At 43.4% G+C, this 20,294-nt stretch overlaps 1 protein-coding gene across 1 annotated transcript; it reads right to left on the reverse strand.

Moving 5' to 3' along the window:
* Positions 1–259: 259 nt before the first annotated feature.
* LOC139387451 (coatomer subunit alpha) lies at positions 260–16,956 on the reverse strand. Its single transcript, XM_071133633.1, has 28 exons — positions 16,728–16,956; positions 16,214–16,327; positions 16,055–16,128; positions 15,850–15,930; positions 15,600–15,676; positions 15,385–15,494; positions 11,156–11,265; positions 10,873–10,972; positions 7,743–7,961; positions 7,364–7,514; positions 7,134–7,200; positions 5,443–5,518; positions 5,257–5,339; positions 4,901–5,126; positions 4,505–4,643; positions 4,153–4,315; positions 3,904–4,050; positions 3,624–3,813; positions 3,441–3,536; positions 3,087–3,299; positions 2,792–2,881; positions 2,590–2,696; positions 2,323–2,469; positions 1,912–2,235; positions 1,675–1,785; positions 1,411–1,572; positions 1,135–1,329; positions 260–968 (listed from the first exon to the last, which is right to left on the reverse strand). The coding sequence occupies exons 1-28, from the start codon at positions 16,765–16,767 to the stop codon at positions 909–911; spliced, it is 3,672 nt and encodes a 1,223-aa protein (XP_070989734.1). The 5' UTR covers positions 16,768–16,956; the 3' UTR covers positions 260–908.
* Between the last annotated feature and the right edge of the window lie 3,338 nt (positions 16,957–20,294).

Raw genomic sequence — 20,294 nt, forward strand, 5'->3', positions numbered from 1 at the left:
TAAACCTTTTATTGACCAAACACTTATTTTCCACCATAATTTTCAAATAAATTCATTAAAAATCCTACAATGTGATTTTCTGGATTTGTTTTTTCTTATTTTGTCTGTCATAGTTGAAGTGTACCTATGACGAAAATTACAGGCCTCATCTTTAAGTGGGAGAACTTGCACAATTGGTGGCTGACTAAATACTTTTTTGCTCCACTGTAGCTCACAACCGTCATTCTTTCTGTTTTGCTCTAGGACACACACACGTCTCTTGAATGGACATGGAGATAGTTTAGTGCCTAAAACAAGGGGATAAATACATGTTAAAAGTTCCCTGATCTTTGACATCTCTGAGATATAGGACAGGAAAATCTAAAGGAAGTTTGTTCTGAAGGAAATTTACAACAAACTTCTGTGTTCAAAAGCAAACTGCAAGATGGTTTGTCAAAATGTTACAATGGCAATTATTCCTACATGAGTAGAGTTAATGATTAAACCTGTACTCCTCTGGGAAAAAAAGGAATAACTAGGACTTAAAACAAGCTAGAATCATACTTGTGGAATTAAAGAATGGTGCACACAATTTTATTTAACGTGTTACACAAAGCAGTGATGGTCTCTTTCTGACTTGTATACACCAACAGGGATGGCTAGTAGGGTTCTAATAAAACTACAATTCTCAATCGTTGGAGCAGAGATGACGTACAGCATTACAGGAAAGGTAAAGCAGACAGTCAAATGTAAATGCTTAATAACATTCTCACCAATAAGTCACATGTCATCCTAGCAAGCATTCTCTCGCATCAATCAAGTTTTGTTCTCTCCAAACCTAGTGAGAAAAACTGTATATATAGAATAAAGTGTGGATGTGTTTCTCTGAACGGATCAATGTCGTTCTTCCCTGGTCCTCTTCGTGTCCTCTAACGGAACTGCAGGGGACTGACACGCAGACCAATCACATCTTTTCCGATCTCCGTCACCTTGGAAATAAGGTTCAAGGGTCAGAGATATCACGGGGAAGGTGATGTCTAAACTCTGTTTAAATACTGACAAAGCAATTAATACAACATTTACATAAAAGCGGGACACTTCTAAATAGGAGGGGCTTTGTGTACATAACACAGTACAGCAGTTCTCTTGACTTACCTGTGTGACCCTGCAGACCTGGCCTTTGTAGGGGGGGCAGTAGCAGGCCCCAGACAGAGGGCACTTCTCCACGGGGCGTCCACGGTATAGGGGCGTGTAGGAGGCAGCGCACAGGTCAAATGGATTGTGGGGGTCGTAGTTCAGCTGGTGAGCATCTGTCAGCGTCTTCTCGCATGCTGCCAAGATCTTGCGTGTCTAAAAAAATCGATAGAGATGGTAAAAGCGACAATATGGAAATAATTACATTTATATACAGACAAACAGTTAGATTGTTACCTGCTGTGCCACCTCTGGTTTGGGCCCTAGTTCAAGCAAGCGACGGGCAAAACTGGCAGCTGTCTTGAAGTTCTTCAGTTTGAAGAACAGATTTAGTGCCGTACGTAATACCAGGACCATGTGGACTGGCTGGAGACTGCAGTGGGTGAAGTAAGCTGCCATCTGAAAATATCAAACACAATAATTAAAAGACTACTGGGTAGTAAACTCTTATGATTAGAGACTTAACGGTTGAGATGGGAAGTAGAGAAACAATGACAATACCTCACACAGCCTCTTCTGCTGGTCCAATGTCTCTTTAGGCAACTTCTTCCTTTCTGTTTCCATGGTGAGGCCAACAATGTATTCTCTGCAGATTGTAATCAGCTGCTGAGCCTAAGAGAGACAGTAACCTCAAATCAGGTAACCACCACCAACTACCATCCTGCCCACACTTGATTAACCACAGTAAATAACATTGACCGCAATTAAATCATTTCACTCTAAAACAAGTCTGCATACCTCTGCGATCTCCTGCTTGTTGTCGACCACCAGCAGTGGCACAGACAGCAGGATGGCGCGGAAGCGTTCAACGGCCTCCTCAAAGCGGCCGGCAGTGGTGAGCTGGTAGCACTGCTGCAGGCGGGCGATGAGGTCAGAAAGACGAAGACCCACAGCAGGCAGCCCTTGCTTGGTCCCACAGTCCTTCCAGTTCCTCTGGGGGTTGCCACGCAGGCAGGGTAGAGAAGGCAGGCCCAGGTAGCAGGTCCGCCCGCGGGACAGAGTCTGCATGAACAGCTGCTTATAGGGCCCAAACTGCACCACCCCAACCTGGTCATGGAGTAACTGAAAAGTAGAGGAAGAGAGAGACTTTGTACTAACGTATAAACCTGTATAGAATGTGTGTGTGTGCGCGTGTGTGTGTAAGCTTACCCTCATGGCGGTCTCAAATGAGCCTGCCAGGACGTGGTCCACAGGGAGCTGGGAGTTGTTGCACCACAGCTGTGTGGGGCTCATGCCCTTAGTGGGCGGGACAAAGAAACCATCTTCAGCCCCTCCTCCAGAGCCAGCTGACAACTCCTAGTGGTAGAGAAAATAAACATTCTCAGACTGACATGTCATCATTCCTGCTATGATTTGCATTCCTTAAGCCAAATTGTAAAGACAGAACTGATGTCAAAGAATAGTGAATCATCTCACCAGCTCTGGAGGAAGGTCCAGATCTTCCTCCACCTCCCAACCTCCTCCTTCCTCCTTCGCTGCACCTCCTTCCTCTCCTAATCCATCCTGGGCATCCATGAAGCCATCTGATGGAAACAGAGAAGAGAAATGAGATGAACATAGGAAGAGATGGAGTAACAGGCAGGGTCCATCAGATGTCTCTACTTTCTGACTGACTCACCCTCATCCAGCTGAAGCTCTGCATCCTCTCCCCAGCCCTCTCCTCCTGGGGCATCAACATCCATGTCTGCAGCCATCTGACCAGCCTTCCCTGAATCACACACACAACAAAACCAAAAAAACACATTTAACATCTCTACGCAACAAGTACTCTGACCACTTCCCACTCCAACATAAAAACATTTTCAACTTAATACACGCCATGCTGACATGGCACATTACATCACCATTGCATCTAAACATTACATCTAAACTCAAATGAGTGTATGGAGTGTCAGGGCTGAGGACTCACTCACCTTTGGCTGCAATGGCTCCCTCAAAGAAGCCCTTGGACACAGTAAGCAGGGGCCAGTTGGTATCCAGGGGGTTGATAGGTGGTGGTGGCTGCAGCAGCTGGGCATTGAGGTCCACCTCAGGGACAGTCTCCTTCTCCAGGTCAAATGTCTCTTTCAGGGATTCTGCCTCTTCGTCCATCCCGTGGGTAGCAGCAGTCAAATATGCCAGTGACTCTACATATGGAAGACAGCCACACAGAGATCAGAGTTACAGACAAGCAGTTTAGACCAAAAGCACCAGAAACAAGAGTTGTGTCAGAAATGTCAAGAGAGTGGGAGAGAGATTGAGGTGTTTGTGAATTAAGGGGGACTCACTCTGGCCACAGTTCTTCAGTATGCGAACTCTCTCGCTGACGTCCCCCAGATACAGAGCGCCCTGGTAGTGTCCACTCATGTCCTTCCTGATCTCAGCTGTAACACCACACAGACGTCTGTCATACAACTGACAAACACACCGTCAGTCAAACAAAAGACAAAAACAACAAATTAATCTCTTACCGATCTTCATCATCTTGCGGAGCTTGGCCAGGTTACCAGTGATGAGGTAGAGGAAGGTGAGCTTGTCGAAGTTCTTGGTCCTCTGGTAGCACATCTCCACGACCTGGTGGTGACCCTGCAGCAGCGCAGCCTCGCCCAGCCGCTCCCAGCAGCCCCTCTCATCCAGAGCCTTGGCAGCCTCCAACGCCACCTACAGACACAAAGGAAAAATTACATCACACAGTGTTTCACACAGATGATCTCAAGAGATTCCCAATGAAACCTGGGGTCTCAAACTCACTTCAATGTTGCCACACTCCAGAGCTAGAGTGAAGCGGGTCTTCTCATCCTTGACAAAGTGCAGGGCTACCTCAGGGTAACCCTTCTTCTGCAGGTAGGAGATGATGGACTGGCCAACCAGCTTGGCGTTACGCACCATGTGCAAAACCTGGAGGAGACAAAGGTCAGGGGTCACAAAGTCAGTCTAAAAGAAAAAGAGATGACCATGTTAACTCTAAGAGATAGGAGCACTGAATTGGATCATTTTCACCTCTTCATATTTGCGGTTGACCAGGGCCAGTTTGAAGCGGTACTCCGTGGGGTCGATGGTCAGCACACGGGGCCTGCACTCACGGTCAAGACAGTAGACGCTGTTGCCTCTGACCCGGGTCACGTAGATGGGCAGGTCCAGAGTCCGGATGATACCATGATCACTACAGACAAGAGTAGAGTGTGATAAGAAAAGTTGGATACTCCCCTCGTCTCTCAAACGCATCACTGAAGGAGTAAACAGCTTTCATATTCCAGTATGTTCAAAAAGGACTAGGAAGGGAATGAATCAATATACTGTACTTCGAATATACTCTGAATAAAGTGTGCAATAGTGGCGTCTTGTGCATTACCCTGAGGTGAGGGCGTATTTAATGTGGTTAGATGTGGTGTAAATGAAGACGCCACTCTCGTCCCAGGCTCCACTCTTCACACGGATGTTCTCATGGATGTTGCACAGACTCTCCAGCTTCCTGTTGCAGATCATAATTGCTGCAGAGGAAAGCAGAGATTTATCAACAAATTTAACAGCAGGTAAATCTGGGGTACTAGAGAGCAAGGGAACAGCTAAAAAGGGTGTAAATCTAGGATACATTGTTGACAACAGCTATAGAGAGTGAATCGTGGTAAGTTTAAAAACAGCAAGACGGCCCAAAACCTTGACAGCCAAGCTGTAGAGAAAGTAGAGGACAGATAAGAGTGTAATCCTGATATTGGATCTGAGTGTGTTTAGAGTGTACAGTACGTACCGTGTTTAGCCAGCAGGGCCACGTGGCTGGTGTCAGCACTCCACACCACATACTTGACCTTGGCGATCTTCACGGTGGCCAGCGAGCGTTTCTGCTGCACGTCGAAGAGGGTGACCCCATCTGTGTCGCGCAGCAGCAGGGAGCCTGTCCCGGCGTAAAAGATCTCCTCACAGCTGGGCACCTGCACCTTCTTCACAATCTCATTCTTCAGGTTCTTGATTAGCAGCTGGAGGGAGAGCAGGGTTATTATAGTTATCCTCTGACCACTCAAAATGTACCATACCCATATTTAGAATAACTACAGCCATTGGCCCAGAAATTACAAATACAATTTAATAATGTGCACACACACTTACAGAATGCATGCGGTCCAGAACAGCAAACCTGTTCCTTGCGACCCAGACTGCAGTCAGACCAGAGGACCTCTTCCCCTCAGGAGCTGCAGGCGGGGGAGAAAGAATGAACAGGATATGAAACTGGAATTACATTGACACTTCACAGATGTTGTCTCGCTATACAAGAGAATAAGGGTGCCGCTTTACCATCTGGGTTCTGAGAGTCGCTCTCTTTGGGAATGGCATACAGGTCATAGGTGCTGTTCTCCAGGTTGGTTGCCCTCTGCAAGAGCAAGACACAGCATTACATTTTCAACAACTAAAGAAACGGTGTCTAAATTGAGTGTGTGTGTACAGTCGTGGCCAAAATTTTTGAGAATGACAAATATTAATTTCCAAAGTTTGCTGCTTCAGTGTCTTTAGATATTTTTGTCAGATGTTACTATGGAATACTGAAGTATAATTACAAACATTTCATAAGTGTCAAAGGCTTTTATTGACAATTACATGAAGTTGATGCAAAGAGTCAATATTTGTAGTGTTAACCCTTCTTTTTCAAGACCTCTGCAATCCGCCCTGGCATGCTGTCAATTAACTTCTGGGCCACATCCTGACTGATGGCAGCCCATTCTTGCATAATCAATGCTTGGAGTTTGTCAGAATTTGTGGGTTTTTGTTTGTCCACCTGCCTCTTGAGGATTGACCACAAGTTCTCAATGGGATTAAGGTCTGGGGAGTTTCCTGGCCATGGACAAGAAATATTGATGCTTTGTTCCCCGAGCCACTTAGCTATCACTTTTCCTGGATGGTTGGGAGAAGTTGCTCTCAGAGGATGTGTTGGTACCATTCTTTATTCATGGCTGTGTTCTTAGGCAAAATTGTGAGTCAGCCCACTCCCTTGGCTGAGAAGCAACCCCACACATGAATGGTCTCAGGATGCTTTACTGTTGGCATGACACAGGACTGATGGTAGCGCTCACCTTGTCTTCTCCGGACAAGCTTTTTTCCAGATGCCCAAAACAATCGGAAAGGGGATTCATCAGAGAAAATGACTTTACCCCAGTCCTCAGCAGTCCAATCCATGTACCTTTTGCAGAATATCAGTCTGTCCCTGATGTTTTTCCTAGAGAGAAGGGGCTTCTTTGCTGCCCTTCTTGAAACCAGGCCATCCTCCAAAAGTCTTTGCCTCATTGTGCGTGCAGATGCACTCACACCTGCCTGCTGCCATTCCTGTGCAAGCTCTGTACTGGTGGTGCCCCGATCCCGCAGCGGAATCAACTTTAGGAGACGGTCCTGGCGCTTGCTAGACTTTCTTGGGCGCCCTGAAGCCTTCTTCACAACAATTGAACCACTCTCCTTGAAGTTCTTGATGATCTGATAAATGGTTGATTTAGGTGCAATCTTACTGGCAGCAATATGCTTGCCTGGGAAGCCCTTTTTGTGCAAAGCAATGATGACGGCACGTGTTTCCTTGCAGGTATCCATGTTTGACAGAGGAAGAACAATGATTCCAAGCACCACCCTCCTTTTTCAGCTTCGTCTGTTATTCAAACTCAATCAGCATGACAGTGATCTCCAGCCTTGTCCTCATCAACACTCACACCTGTATTAACGAGAGAAGCACTGACATGATGTCAGCTGGTCCTTTTGTGGCGGGGCTGAAATGTAGTGGAAATGTTTTTTGGGGATTCAGTTCACTTGCATTGCAAAGAGGGACTTTTTTTTCTCCATCTGATCACTCTTCATAACATTCTGGAGTATATGCAAATTGCCATCATACAAACTGAGGCAGCAGACTTTGTGAAAATTAATATTTGTGTCATTCTCAAAACTTTTGGCCACAACTGTACTGTATAACCTATTATGTGTATGCACTTGTTTTTAAGAGCGAGACTCACAGTGCAGAGCAAGACAGCATTCTCTGCGGGGTTGTAAGACATGCTGAACACTGGGAACTTTGACCCACTAGTAGAAAAACAGAACATGGTTAGATTCCACATAATGACAAAACCAGCTGACCTCTCGCATTCTTTTACAAAACGGCAGCAGTCACTCATCCTTCAGAACTCAGTTTCAGGACAGTAAAGACTCTGCAGTATTAAATGAGCATGCATACGCACACACACACCTGCGCAGCTGCATGACAGCGGTGTCCTTGCTGCTGTTAAAGTCGAGCTGGCGCAGGAAGCGGTCCTTGACATAGTAGAGCATGTTGCCGTACACAGCATAGGCCGGACGCTCACGCTCCAGCTTAAACACCAGCATACCACTGTCATGACCTGGAGGACAAACAGCCTGGTTACACACTCCACTTCTAATTAACAAATGCCTCCAACACACGGTCACTGAAAGACAGTGAAATGAAGGGCAGCAATATTCAGTATGTTTGTCTTATCTGCATGGTGGGTCAAGACTTAAGACTATCAGATCCAACCGCCTTACAATGTAATCTACTTCGAGCACATTAAAAAGCCCCATAATGTTATCATTATGTGTAAGTCACTTACCAGCAGCAAATAGATTGAGGTTGGGGTGAGCCCCCAGCACCCAGAAGCGGTCGTGGTCCCTGCGGAAGGTCTGGACACCGGTCCTTTTGGACATGTCCCACACACGGATACTCTTGTCCTCAGAGTTGGACAGGATGAGCTCCTGGCGGGGGTGGAAGACAGCACAGGACACGTTGTTGTAGTGGCCCCTGCAGGTGTCCAGTTCCCATGCCTTGGACTCTGGGGAAGGGGAGAAAGTAAGACAAATCAAGTTAGAAAATTGCTAGGATCTTAAGGAGAATTTTTTATTTTTTAAATCAGCAACCAAGTATGTTCTTTAAATAGCACTGTACCTTTATTTAAAAAAATTATCATCTGCAGTTCATAAACACGTACATAGTGAAGACAATTCATTATCTGGGTTGTTCCATGAAATGAGTCCCTTTTTAGATATTTATTTTTTACACTAACACAACCCTTCATGCATAAAGAACACATGTTCAACTTAATAAAAAAAACATGTCTTCCCATCTCAAGAGGTTAAATAATAAAAATGACGATAGTAAGTGCCTATTAAGTGTCAAATAAAGTAACAGGGTGAATGGACGCTTCTTGTGTGCAACAGTGAGGGACAATTCAATGAAAGCGTCCCAAAAAATATGAAATTGCTCAAAAAAATTCTAGCCCATCTTTGGGTAACAGGGTTGACGTGTTATGCTCAACCCACTCAAGTTTTCCACCACAAAACAGAAAATGGCCAAAAAGAGTAAACAGCTCACCTGATTTTACAGTGTGATTTGACTATTAGATGTTCAATGTTTTTAAAAAAAAATTTATTGTTAAAAACGGAATAGTTTCACCTCATTAAAACAAGATTTCAGGTTATGTAAGAGGGTTGACCTTAAAAAGACAACCTGTACCTTGTTTTACCAATGAATCACATGAAATAAATGTTCAGAAATGACTGTCAACGCAACAAAATAACTGGCTTTACAGTAGCTAGGTTTCCATCCAATTAGCGACAGTTTCATGCGAATATTCTAGAATCCACATAAAGAAATGTTGTAGTGTTTTCACCAAACTGACTTGTTGAGGATAAAAATAGGTGCGTGATGAAGAGGTGCACACAAAAAAAATAATTTTGGCTTAAGTTTTCATGTACCAAATAAAATTCAAAAGTTCAATGTTTCCATCGCATTTTCAATTGTTGCATTAAATAGCAAATATGACTACTCTAGTCTTCACACGTGCGCACAAGTCAACAGCTCGCAGATACGGTGCGGGTAGGCTAGTCAACATGAGATTATTATGGATAAGCGTGAGAATATTAGTCAAACATCAATCATCATGTCACCAGAATAAGACCCTATATATTTTGTGGAAAGGAGCATCAACATTACTGTGCACTTTCACAACTGAATGGTTTCCCAAGTTGTGGTGGGAGGACCACACACACACACCTTATTATCGTGACTCCAAGTTTACTTCGGTATGATGATTATTATCGAAGTTTCCACCGCCATTTCTCGCATAATTCATTTTACAGACAGACACAAAAAGATCCCACTATGTCTAACGAACAAATTCTGTCAGCATTAAGAAACAAATTGTACAGAAACTTCCTGTTTCCATCGCAGCTGACGTGATTCGTATTTTTATACGGTATGACTTTACTCACATAAAAACTGTGGATTGTCATGACATTTCCCTCTTTGGGTATAGCAAGCCCCATCCCCCTCTCCCTGCCTCCCCCATCAACTAGGCTGCTGTGGTCAGAGAGACGTCGTAAATTCCTGAGGATCTCCTCATGGACACACGGTATAGAGAGAGTCAATTTTCATAGAGAACAAAGGAATTTATTTCACCTCACAGAACTTGAGGTACAAACAAATTTCATGTTCCGGAGAAAGTATAAAAGATCGGTGAAGAAAAGAGCTACGAACTGGTCCGTTTGTTACAACTTGGGGAAGCTTATGGGAGACGGTGTGGCCACATTACCATAACGCTGTTTACATAATAGTCTCCGATTTGAGGTTTACATCTAATTGTTGTATAAGAGGAATGAGTGAGGATGATACTGTTTACACAATTGTACAATGTGATTTTGGACTGTTTAATGAAGGAAAACTCAAAAAGGGAATTGGAGTTAACTAAATCAGAGGACCGCCCCTGAGCCCAGTTGGGGTCAGGCATCCTGGGACAGCCCTTTTATGCAAGTTTCTAAAACTGTTAAAATAATGTCTGTGAGTATAACAGAACTGATATGGCAGGTGAAAACCGAGGAAAATCCATCAAGATTTTTTATTTTAGGTCACAGGCCATTTCAATGCTAGTCTATGGGGATATACAAATAAATATCTCATCAGGACTCTAGTCTTGTGGCGCGCGTGAATGAGGGCGCGCACTTCGTTATTTATCTCTGGTTTTGAACATACTAGATTCTGTCTTAAATTCTATCGTTTATTTACATATTAGGGTACCTGAGCATTGATTAGAAACGTTGTTTGACTTGTTTGGAAGAAGTTTACCGGTAACTTTTGGGATTCCTTCGTCTGCATGTTGAACAAGTGGATTACTGAATCAAACGCGCCAGTTAAACTGACTTTTTTGGGATGTAAAGAAGTACTTTATCAAACAAAACGACCATTTGTTGTGTAGCTGGTACCCGTGGGATTGCAAACAGAGGATGATCTTCAAAGTGAAGTGATTTATTTTAGCGTCATTTCTAATTTATGTGGCACCTCTGCTGGTTTGAAAATGTTTTTAATGCTGGTGTATGCGGGGAGCTGTCAGATAATCGCATGGTATGCTTTCGCTGTAAAGCCTTTTTGAAATCTGACAACGCAGTTGGATTAACAAGACGTTAAGCTTTTAAAACGATATAAGACACTTGTATTTTCATGAATGTTTAATATTACGATTGTTGTATTTTGAATTTCGCGCTCTGCAATTTCACCGGATGTTGTCGAGGTGGGATGCTAGCCCAAAGAGGTTTAATTAAGTTGTTAAAATGTTGCTATGTCATAGAGGGTGCACAGAGGGACATGTCGAAATACCGAATTTTGGCAGTTTAGCAAGTCTTTATTCATATATATTTTTAAATGAATGTATTGAATTGCAAGAATTTCATGGATTGACCCATTCTACTTACCGTTCATCCTCCAGATCTTGACCTGCCGGTCGTCAGCCCCTGAGACGATGAGGGGCATGGTGGGATGGAAGGCGGCCCAGTTGACCCCACGATCGTGACCCTGCAGGGAGAGAGGAAAAACTCACATGGCTCACAACTGGCCAAGACTTTATCTTAATAAGCACAAACTCCTGGGCCTACCAATAACATTACTGTTCATTTCTGTGACCTGCTCAGTGCTCACAACTAAAGTACCATTAATAGACAGCAATGTCTTACAGAGAGACTCAAAACAGACTCTAACCTCGAGCACGTGTTTGACAACGGCATCAGATGCTCCGAACAGATCGACACCAGAGATGCCTCGCACATCAGTTTCCACGGCCCCGGGAGAGAGGTTCTTCTTCCTCAGACCTGGAACCAACATGCATAGCACCACGCACAAGGGGGATCCATATACGTGTTACACAGGGGCACCCAGATACAGGTCAGGGAGAAAGAACATGATACATTAATACACTCTAAAATAGATACCATCAACAAAAGGCAAAGATAGTGGTTTCTGATCATACGAACACACAAATGTAGCTGTTGAATTACTGAAAACACACACACACACACACGCTGAAGAGCAAGGACACAACCAGTGTTCTCGGTGTGGTCCTAACTCGAGTTCAGGAGGAACACTATCACCATATTTAGCACATCAAAATCATTGAGATGATTGTTGATTAATCAATCAACAACACAAAGAGCGTCACAGTTCTCCTATCATTGGATTACAGTTCATCTAGGGCTGACCCAAATTATTCGACTGGTTGATAGGCTGTTGGTTGAACAATTCATTTAAAAATTAAAATAAAAATAAAAGTTGAGCGGTAGACTAATTGTTTGCTACTGTCTGTCAATTCCCCCATTAATGCAGTACCAGTCAAAAGTTTGGACACATACGCATTCAAGGGTTCATTTAATTTTGTACTATATTGTAGAATAATAGTGAAGACATCAAAACTATAAAATAACACATGGAATCATGTAGAAACCAAAAATGTGTTAACAGATATTTTATATTTGAGATTCTTCAAAGTAGCCACTGTTTACCTAGATCACAGCTTTGTACACTCTTGGCATTCTCTTGGCACTTGTTGGCTGCTTTTCCTTCCCTCTGTGGTCCAACTCATCCCAAACCATCTCAATAGGGTTGAGGTCAGGTGATTGTGGAGGCCAGGTCATCTGATGCAGCACTCCATCACTCTCCTTCTTGGTCAAATAGCCCTTACATAGCATGGAGGTGTGTTTTGGGTCAATGTCCTGTTGAAAAACAAATGATCATCCCATCTGTCTTGTGCTTAGTGGGACTGAGTATTGCTGCAGAATGCTGTGGTAGCATGCTGGTTAAGTGTGCCTTGAATTCTAAATACATCACACAGCGTCAACAGCAAAGTACCCCCACACCACCTCCTCCATGCTTCAAGGTTGGAACCACACATGCAGAGAGCATCCGTTCACCTACTCTGCATCTCACAAAGAAGCGGCGGTTGGAACCAAAACTCTCAAATTTGGCCTCATCAGACCAAAGGACAGATTTCCACCGGTCTAATGTCCATTGCTCGTGTTTCTTGGCCCAAGCAAGTCTCTTATTATTGTTGTCCTTTATGAGTGGTTTCTTTGTAGCAATTCAACCATGAAGACCTGATTCCGCAGTCTCTTCTGAACAGTTGATGTTGAGCTGTGTCGCGTTACTTGAACTCTGTGAAGCATTTATTTGGGCTGCAATTTCTGAGGCTGTTAACTCTAATGAACTTGTCCTCTGAGGCAGAGGTAACTCTGGGTCTTCATTCCCTGTGGCAGTCCTCATGAGAGACAGTTTCATCATAGTGCTTGATGGTTTTTGTGCATTTGAAGAAACTTTCAAGGTTCTTGACATTTTCTGGATTGACTGGCCTTCATGCCTTAAAAATAATGGACTGCCGTTTCTCTTCGCTTATTTGAGCTGTTCTTGCCATAATATGGGCGTGGCTTTTTATTGTCCCCAGCACAAGGTGCACCTGTGAAATGATCATGCTGTTTAATCAGCTTCTTGATATGCCACACCTGTCAGTTGGATGGATTATCTTGGTAAAGGAGAAATGTTCACAAACAGGGATGTAAACAAATTTGTGCACAAAATGAGAGAAATAAGCTTTTTGTGCATATGCAACATTTCCGGGATCTTTTATTTCAGCTCATGAAACATGGGACCAACACTTTAAAATGTGCCCATTTGGGGATCTGATAGTATTTCTGATTGGCTTAATGCACCACCACTAATGAGCTGTGGAGCTTTGAGAATGACAATAAATCCTCAAATTATTTGACACCCTTTTGATAACCACTCAGCATGAGTGAAAAATGTCATGCTCTGATTCAGTAGAAACGTCATAAAACTGCCTACCCGATTTCTTCTTATCCCTCGCAAAAATAGCCTACAACTGGCCCAGAATATGATATACGATGTTGCAAGGAGTTTCAGGCTGGACCCAAGTTATGTTGATATAATGTTTAAAGTTCATTGCAGACAGGCCGCGCTAGCCAATGTGATTTATAGGATATTTATTTTTATCCTGAAATGTATCATGAAATGTTTGTTGGCTTTATTGGCTATTTTTCATAGTTGGCACTATAAGTTATTTGTCATTTAGATTTGGATAGCATTTTGACTAACCTCATGACAAAGACAAATGGGCATTTGAAAACCATAACTGGCACACAGATCGGTAGAAATGGTAGGAAATTGGCATTCTACACAAAAAAGTTTGCAAACTCCTCATGTAGCCTATTACTAGCAACTTCAGGAGTGTAACGGCAGAATCTGCGAAAGCCCATATGAGCGGGAGGAGGATGGTCGAGTCATTTGTGTCTTATTTTAGAAAACAGTGAGCTTAACGCATCAGACAAGCTCAATGCATATTTAGTTGATTTTATTAAAACACATAGGGTGTCTATATATGGAAAACCACAATTGGTCTAAAGAAGAGACAACCTTCGGTAGACCAAGACAATATTCCAGTCGGGGCAGCCCTAAATTAATCAAATCACAAAAGAGATGACACCCAGGACTCGAGTCAGAACACACACTTAATCTAGAGAAAACAGGCTGCGTCAGTGTCTCCAACCCAGAGAAATCACGTGGTAAACAGATAACCCAACAGGATCAAGAAGGGGATTCATGAAGGAGAACTGCACTAGGAACCCATGTGCAGGTGTGGATGTTTCCTGGGGGAGCATGGGGACAGGTGACAAGCGGAAGTGGGAAGAGGTGGATTTGATCGATGGGCTGGTGGAGGTGGTGGTTGGGGTTGTAAAGAGGTGCTCTGATGGGGCGTTGAATGTCAGGAGGGTGAGTAGTATTTGAGTCCATGCTTGGGTTAGATACTGCTACAAACAAAACATCTTACTGCTGCTGTGAGGTTTCTGTCATGCCAAGAGTTCATGCTTCCTGACCAACAAGCTTATCATTTACCAGTCAAAGTAATCTAAAGCAGGGATGTTATGGCTACTTACAGTATTACTTACTGACTGTGCCATGGAGACATTGTGCGCTGCACAGATTGAGCATTATATCGTGCAGGTTTATTAGTTATTATAAACTGGGTGGTTCGAGCCCTGAATGCTGATTGATACAGTATACCATGGCTGTCAACCAGACCGTATACCACAGATATGACAAGACATTTATTTTTACTGCACTAATTACATTGGTAACCAGTTTATAATAGTAATAAGGCACCTCTGGGGTTTGTGGTATATGGCCAAATTACCACAGCTAAGGGCTGTGTCCAGGCACTCAGTTGCGCACAAGAACCCTTTGCTGTGGTATATTGGTTGTATACCACACCCCCTGGGGCCTTATTGCTTAATTAGTACATTTGTGAGGTATGTGTTCTTCTCATCAATGAGAGCAGTTAGTAGCGAGTGGTAGCACAGAGCTGATGGCTAATACAGTTTACTTGGGGTATTTGAGGGGTGCAATTGTGATGGCCAACAGCCTGGTGACAGGATTACATGTAGTGTGTGTTGAGAATGAGGTAGGACACTTAGAGACCTAAAATGGGTCAGTGAATGGGAAAAGTGAAAGAATGACAGAAAGACAGGCAAGACACAGCAAAGAAAAGTAGATATTAAAACATGCAGAAGCACAGAAACACCTCTCCCATATTCTCGCTCTCCATATTTCTCACGTCACCTAGTGTTACCTTTCTTACCTCCTTTTAACCCCCTCTACAAATCTTCAGTGAAAGGTCTTTAGTTCTGTTCATAACTAGGCCCTCTTCATCAGTTTTCCCTATTCTAAAACTATAATTTTCACTCTATTCAACTGTCCATCTCAACTAAGGAGAGGTGTTTCTGCAAAAAGCCCAGAGATTTAATTCTCCACAAGGAGAGGAAGGAGGGGTTAAGGACGTGTCTCCGCCTTCCACTCCATACCACCCAGCCCCATCCCCAAACCTCACTGCCCACCCTCAACCCTGAGTCCCATCCCCACGCCCTCACCGGAGATATCCCACACACGCACGGTCTGGTCCAGGCTGGCCGACACCACTAGGTCCTCAGAGGGGTGGAACTGAGCACACATCACATAGTGATTATGCCCTGTCAGTACACTGCAGGACAGAAACACAGAAATTACATAAGAATTTACAATTAGAAAAACAATAGACGCAAGTGTTTCCGTGAGGTGCCAACACTTGGCTCAGGCACTGACTTACCAGACACAGGTCCTGGACTGCCAGTTCCAGATACGGATTGTCTGGTCATCTGAGGCACTCAAAATCCATGGATACTCCTGGAGAAAGGAAAGGAATTAATTTCAGAATGCATTATTAGGCCTATATGGAATTCTATGCAAGAACATGAAACTATGGGATAAACATGACATTTAAAGGTTGGGTCTTCATGTAAGTGACAACAGAATGGATGTAGGCTAGCCATTTTGAGAGTGAAAAAATAAGGACTCACATGATGGAAGAAGGTGGTGCGGATGTAGTCCAGGTGCCCAAGAAGAGTGAAGAGGCAACGCCGCAGCTTGTAGTTCCACACCTGGTAAAGGGAGATCAATCGTAAATGGTGCAGTGACATCACAGTTTTCCAGTACGTTTTAGAATGTATTCTCTGCAATGAAAACATGTATGAAGGAGAATGTGAGGGTGTATGAATGACTAACCTTGATTTTGTAGTCATCTCCTCCAGACACAAACAGAGGCTGTTGCTTGTGGAAATCAATTCCTCTGACAGGTCCTTCACAATAAAATCACAATCATCATCAATAATCAAAGTCAATTACATTTATGTTAATTAAGAAATGTGAAAAACATATTTTTACCATCATGCTCATCGAACTTGTCAATCAGTGTGCACATCCGATAGTCCCACAACTGGATGACTCCATTGTGAAGACTAGCAAGGATCCAGGGCCGTTTAGGGTGGAAACTCAGCCCTATGGAATATAAATGTTTTCAGAAAGTTGGCTTATTAACGTTAGTAAGTTAGACACCAATGAACGGCAAAAGTTTAATCAAGTAAACCATCAATGATACACATGCAGATCACATGAATGAGGTTGAAAACTAGCGGAGGTATGAACTGAAAGTGTTGACTGGCTAGCTAACTTGTTAACTTAACCTTGCTAACATTAGCTGGTTAACATTAGCTGAGCTAGCATACGTTTCCTTGGTAGCAGCTAACGTTAAGTCATGAATTATAAAAATAAAAAAAAGTGACATGACATTGCTAATCGTATCAATAACTTCGTCTTATGAATTAACCACTAAAAAAATGACAACAATTTTCATGGGCAACATCGTTAGCTAGCTAACAGGCTGCTAATGTAACGTTACCTTTCACACGGGCCGACTTCGTCTCGAATTTGGTCAACATCACAGGAACGCAATGACAACTATATATGAATCTGTCAAATTCACTCTAAAAATATAAAACTCTTATTTTTCGCAGACTGGTCTCCCAACTGCTTCTTTAGCCCATTTACTTCTACTGAATGTTTCCTGACACGTCGACCTGTGTTGGTGCAATGTCTTCCTGTTTGGGAACAATAAAGTTCATATTAATGGTGCTTTCAAGACAACTGGGAACCCGGGGGAAAAAAAGAGGGCAAATCATGACGTCAATGATTTTCAGGTCGGAAAGTCATGAACACATTGAAAGTCGAGAGTTTTCTGAGTGCCCATTTTCTAGCTGTTTTGAATGCAGCAATTAAGATACAGCTGACGCAAAAAAACTCCACCGCACAGTGATGATAGAATGGAACCGCCACAGATTAGAACATCTTTGACTACAGTCTATGGATGGGGCTGGCTGGAATCCTAATGAGTTGTACTGAATTAATTATATGTAGAATCCAGCTTTCTACCAAATTCTCCTTTATATAATCATTCAAAGACTCAATCATGGACACTCTTACTGACAGTTGTGGCTGCTTTGCATGCTGTATTCCTGCCCTTTGTGCTGTTGTCTTTGCCCAATAATGTTTGTACAATGTTTGGCACTGCTACAATGTTGTGGTGCTGCCATGTTGTGTTGCTACCGTGCTGTGTTTTCATGTGTTGATGCCATGCTATGTTGTTGTCTTGTTCAAATCAAATCTATTTGTAAAGCCCTTTTTACATTAGCCGGTGTCACAAAGTGCTATACAGAAACCCAGCCTAAAACCCCAAACAGCAAGCAATGCAGATGTAGAACCACAGTGGCTAGGAAAAACTCCCTATAAAGGCAGGAACCTAGGAAGAAACCTTGAGAGGAACCAGGCTCTAAGGAGTGGCCAGGTGGAGATTATAACAGTACATGGCCAAGATGTTCAAACGTTCATAGATGACCAGCAGGGTCAAACAAATTATAATCACAGTGGTTGTAGAGGGTGCAACAGGTCAGCACCTCAGGAATAAATCTCAGTTGGCTTTTCATAGCCGATCATTCAGAGTTAGAGACAGCAGGTGCGGTAGAGAGAGAAAGTCGAAAACAGCAGGTCCGGGACAAGGTAACACGTCCGGTGAACAGGTCAGGGTTCCATAGCCGCAGGCAGAATGGTTGAAACTGGAGCAGCAGCACTACCAGGTGGACTGGGGACAGCAAGGAGTCATCAGGCCAGGTCATCCTGAGGCATGGTCCCAGGGCTCAGGTCCTCCTTGAGAAGAGAAAGAGAGAGTGAGAATTAGAGGGAGCATACTTAAATTCACACTGAACACTGTATAAGACAGGAGAAATACTCCAGATTTCACAGACTGACCCTAGCCCCCCGACAAAAACTATTGCAGCATAATTACTGGAGGCTGAGACAGGAGGAGTCGGGAGACTCTGTGGCCCGTCCGACTATACCCCCGGACAGGGCCAACCAGGCAGGATATAACCCCACCCATTTTGCCAAAGCATAGCACCCACACCACTAGAGGGATATCTTCAACCACCAATTTGCTACCCTGAGACAAGCTCGAATATAGTCCACGAAGATCTCCCCCACGGCACGAACCCGAGGGAGGCGCCAACCCAGACAGGAAGATCACGACAGTGTCTCAACACACTCAAGTTACGCACCCTTCCTAGGGACGGCATGGAAGAGCACAAGTAAGCAAGTGACTCAGCCCACGTAATAGGGTTAGAGGCAGAGAATCACAGTGGAGAGAGGGGAACCCTCCAGGCAGAAACAGCAAGGAGGTTCGTCGCTCCAGTGCCTTTCAGTTCACCTTCACACCCCTGGGCAAGACTACACTCAATCATAGGACCTACTGAAGAGATGAGAGGACTAATATGATCAAATTTTTTGGTTCTAGTCAAGATTCTAGCAACCATGTTTAGCACTAACTGAAGTTTATTTAGTGCTTTATCCAGGTAGCCAGAAAGTAGAGCATTGCAGTCGTCTAATCAAGAAGTGACAAAAGCATGGATTAATTTTTATGCATCATTTTTAGACGGAAAGTTTCTGATTTTTGTGATGTTCCGTAGATGGAAAAAAGCTGTCCTTGAAAGTCTTGATATGTTTGTCAAAAGAGAGATCAGGGTCCAGAGTAATGCCAAGGTCCTTCACAGTTTTCTTTGAGACGACTGTACAACCATCAAGATTAATTGTCAGATCCAACAGAAGATCTCTTAGTTTCTTGGGACCTAGAACTAGTATCTATGTTTTGTTCGAGTTTAAAGTAAAACATTTGCCTTCATCCACTTCCTTATGTCTGAAACACAGGCTTCCAGGGAGGGCAATTTTGGGGATTCACCATGATTCATCGAAATGTACAGCTGTGTATCGTCCGCATAGCAGTGAAAGTTAACATTATGTTTCCGAATAACATCACCAAGAGGTAAAATATATAGTGAAAACAATAGTGGTCCTAAACGGAACCTTGAGGAACACTGAAATTTACAGTTGATTTGTCAGAGGACAAACCATCCACAGAAACAAACTGATATCTTTCCGACAGATAAGACCTAAACCAGGCCAGAACTTGTCCGTATAGACCAATTTGGGTTTTCAATCGCTCCAAAAGAATGTGGTGATCGATGGTATCAAAAGCAGCACTAAGTTCTAGGAGCAGGAGGACAGATGGAGAGCCTTGGTCTGACGCCATTAAAAGGTAATTTACCACCTTCATGAGTAAAGTCTCGGTGCAATAATGGGGTCTAAAACCAGACTGAAGCATTTCGTATACATATTTTGTCTTCAGGAAGCTAGTGAGATGCTGCGCAACAGCTTTTTCTAAAATGTTTGAGAGCAATGGGAGACTTGATATAGGCCGATAGTTTTTAATATTTTCTGTGTCAAGGTTTGGCTTTTTCAAGAGAGGCTTTTAGAGAGGTTGGTAAACATCTGGTGGATAGGGTGGATAGGGAGCCATTTATTATGTTCAACATAGGAGGGCCAAGCACAGGAAGCAGCTCTTTCAGTAGTTTAGTTGGAATAGGGTCCAGTATGCAGCTTGAAGGTTTAGAGACGATGACTATTTTCATCAATGTGTCAAGAGATATAGTATTAAAAAACTTGAGTGTCTCCCTTGATCCTAGGTCCTGGCAGTGTTGTGCAGACTCAGGACAACTGAGTTTTGGAGAAATATGCAGATTTAAAGAGGAGTCCGTAATTTGCGTCAAAGAAGTTCATGAATTTATCACTGCTGACTTGAAAGCCATCCTCTCTTGGGGAATGCTGCTTTTTAGTTAGCTTTGCGACAGTATCAAAATACATTTTGGATTGGTCTTACTTTCGTCAATTAAGTCGGAAAAATAGGATGTTTGAGCAGCAGTGAGGGCTTTCCAAGAAAATCGGAAGATTTTCAATTTGGTGTAGGGCCATTTCCGTTCCACTTTTCTGGAAGCTTGCTTCAGGGCTCTGATATTTTCTGTATACCAGGGAGCTAGTTTCTTATGACAAATGTTTTTTGTTTTTAGGGGGTGCAACTGCATCT

This window comes from Oncorhynchus clarkii, chromosome 28, assembly GCF_045791955.1.
Source record: "Oncorhynchus clarkii lewisi isolate Uvic-CL-2024 chromosome 28, UVic_Ocla_1.0, whole genome shotgun sequence".
NCBI lineage: Eukaryota > Metazoa > Chordata > Actinopteri > Salmoniformes > Salmonidae > Oncorhynchus > Oncorhynchus clarkii.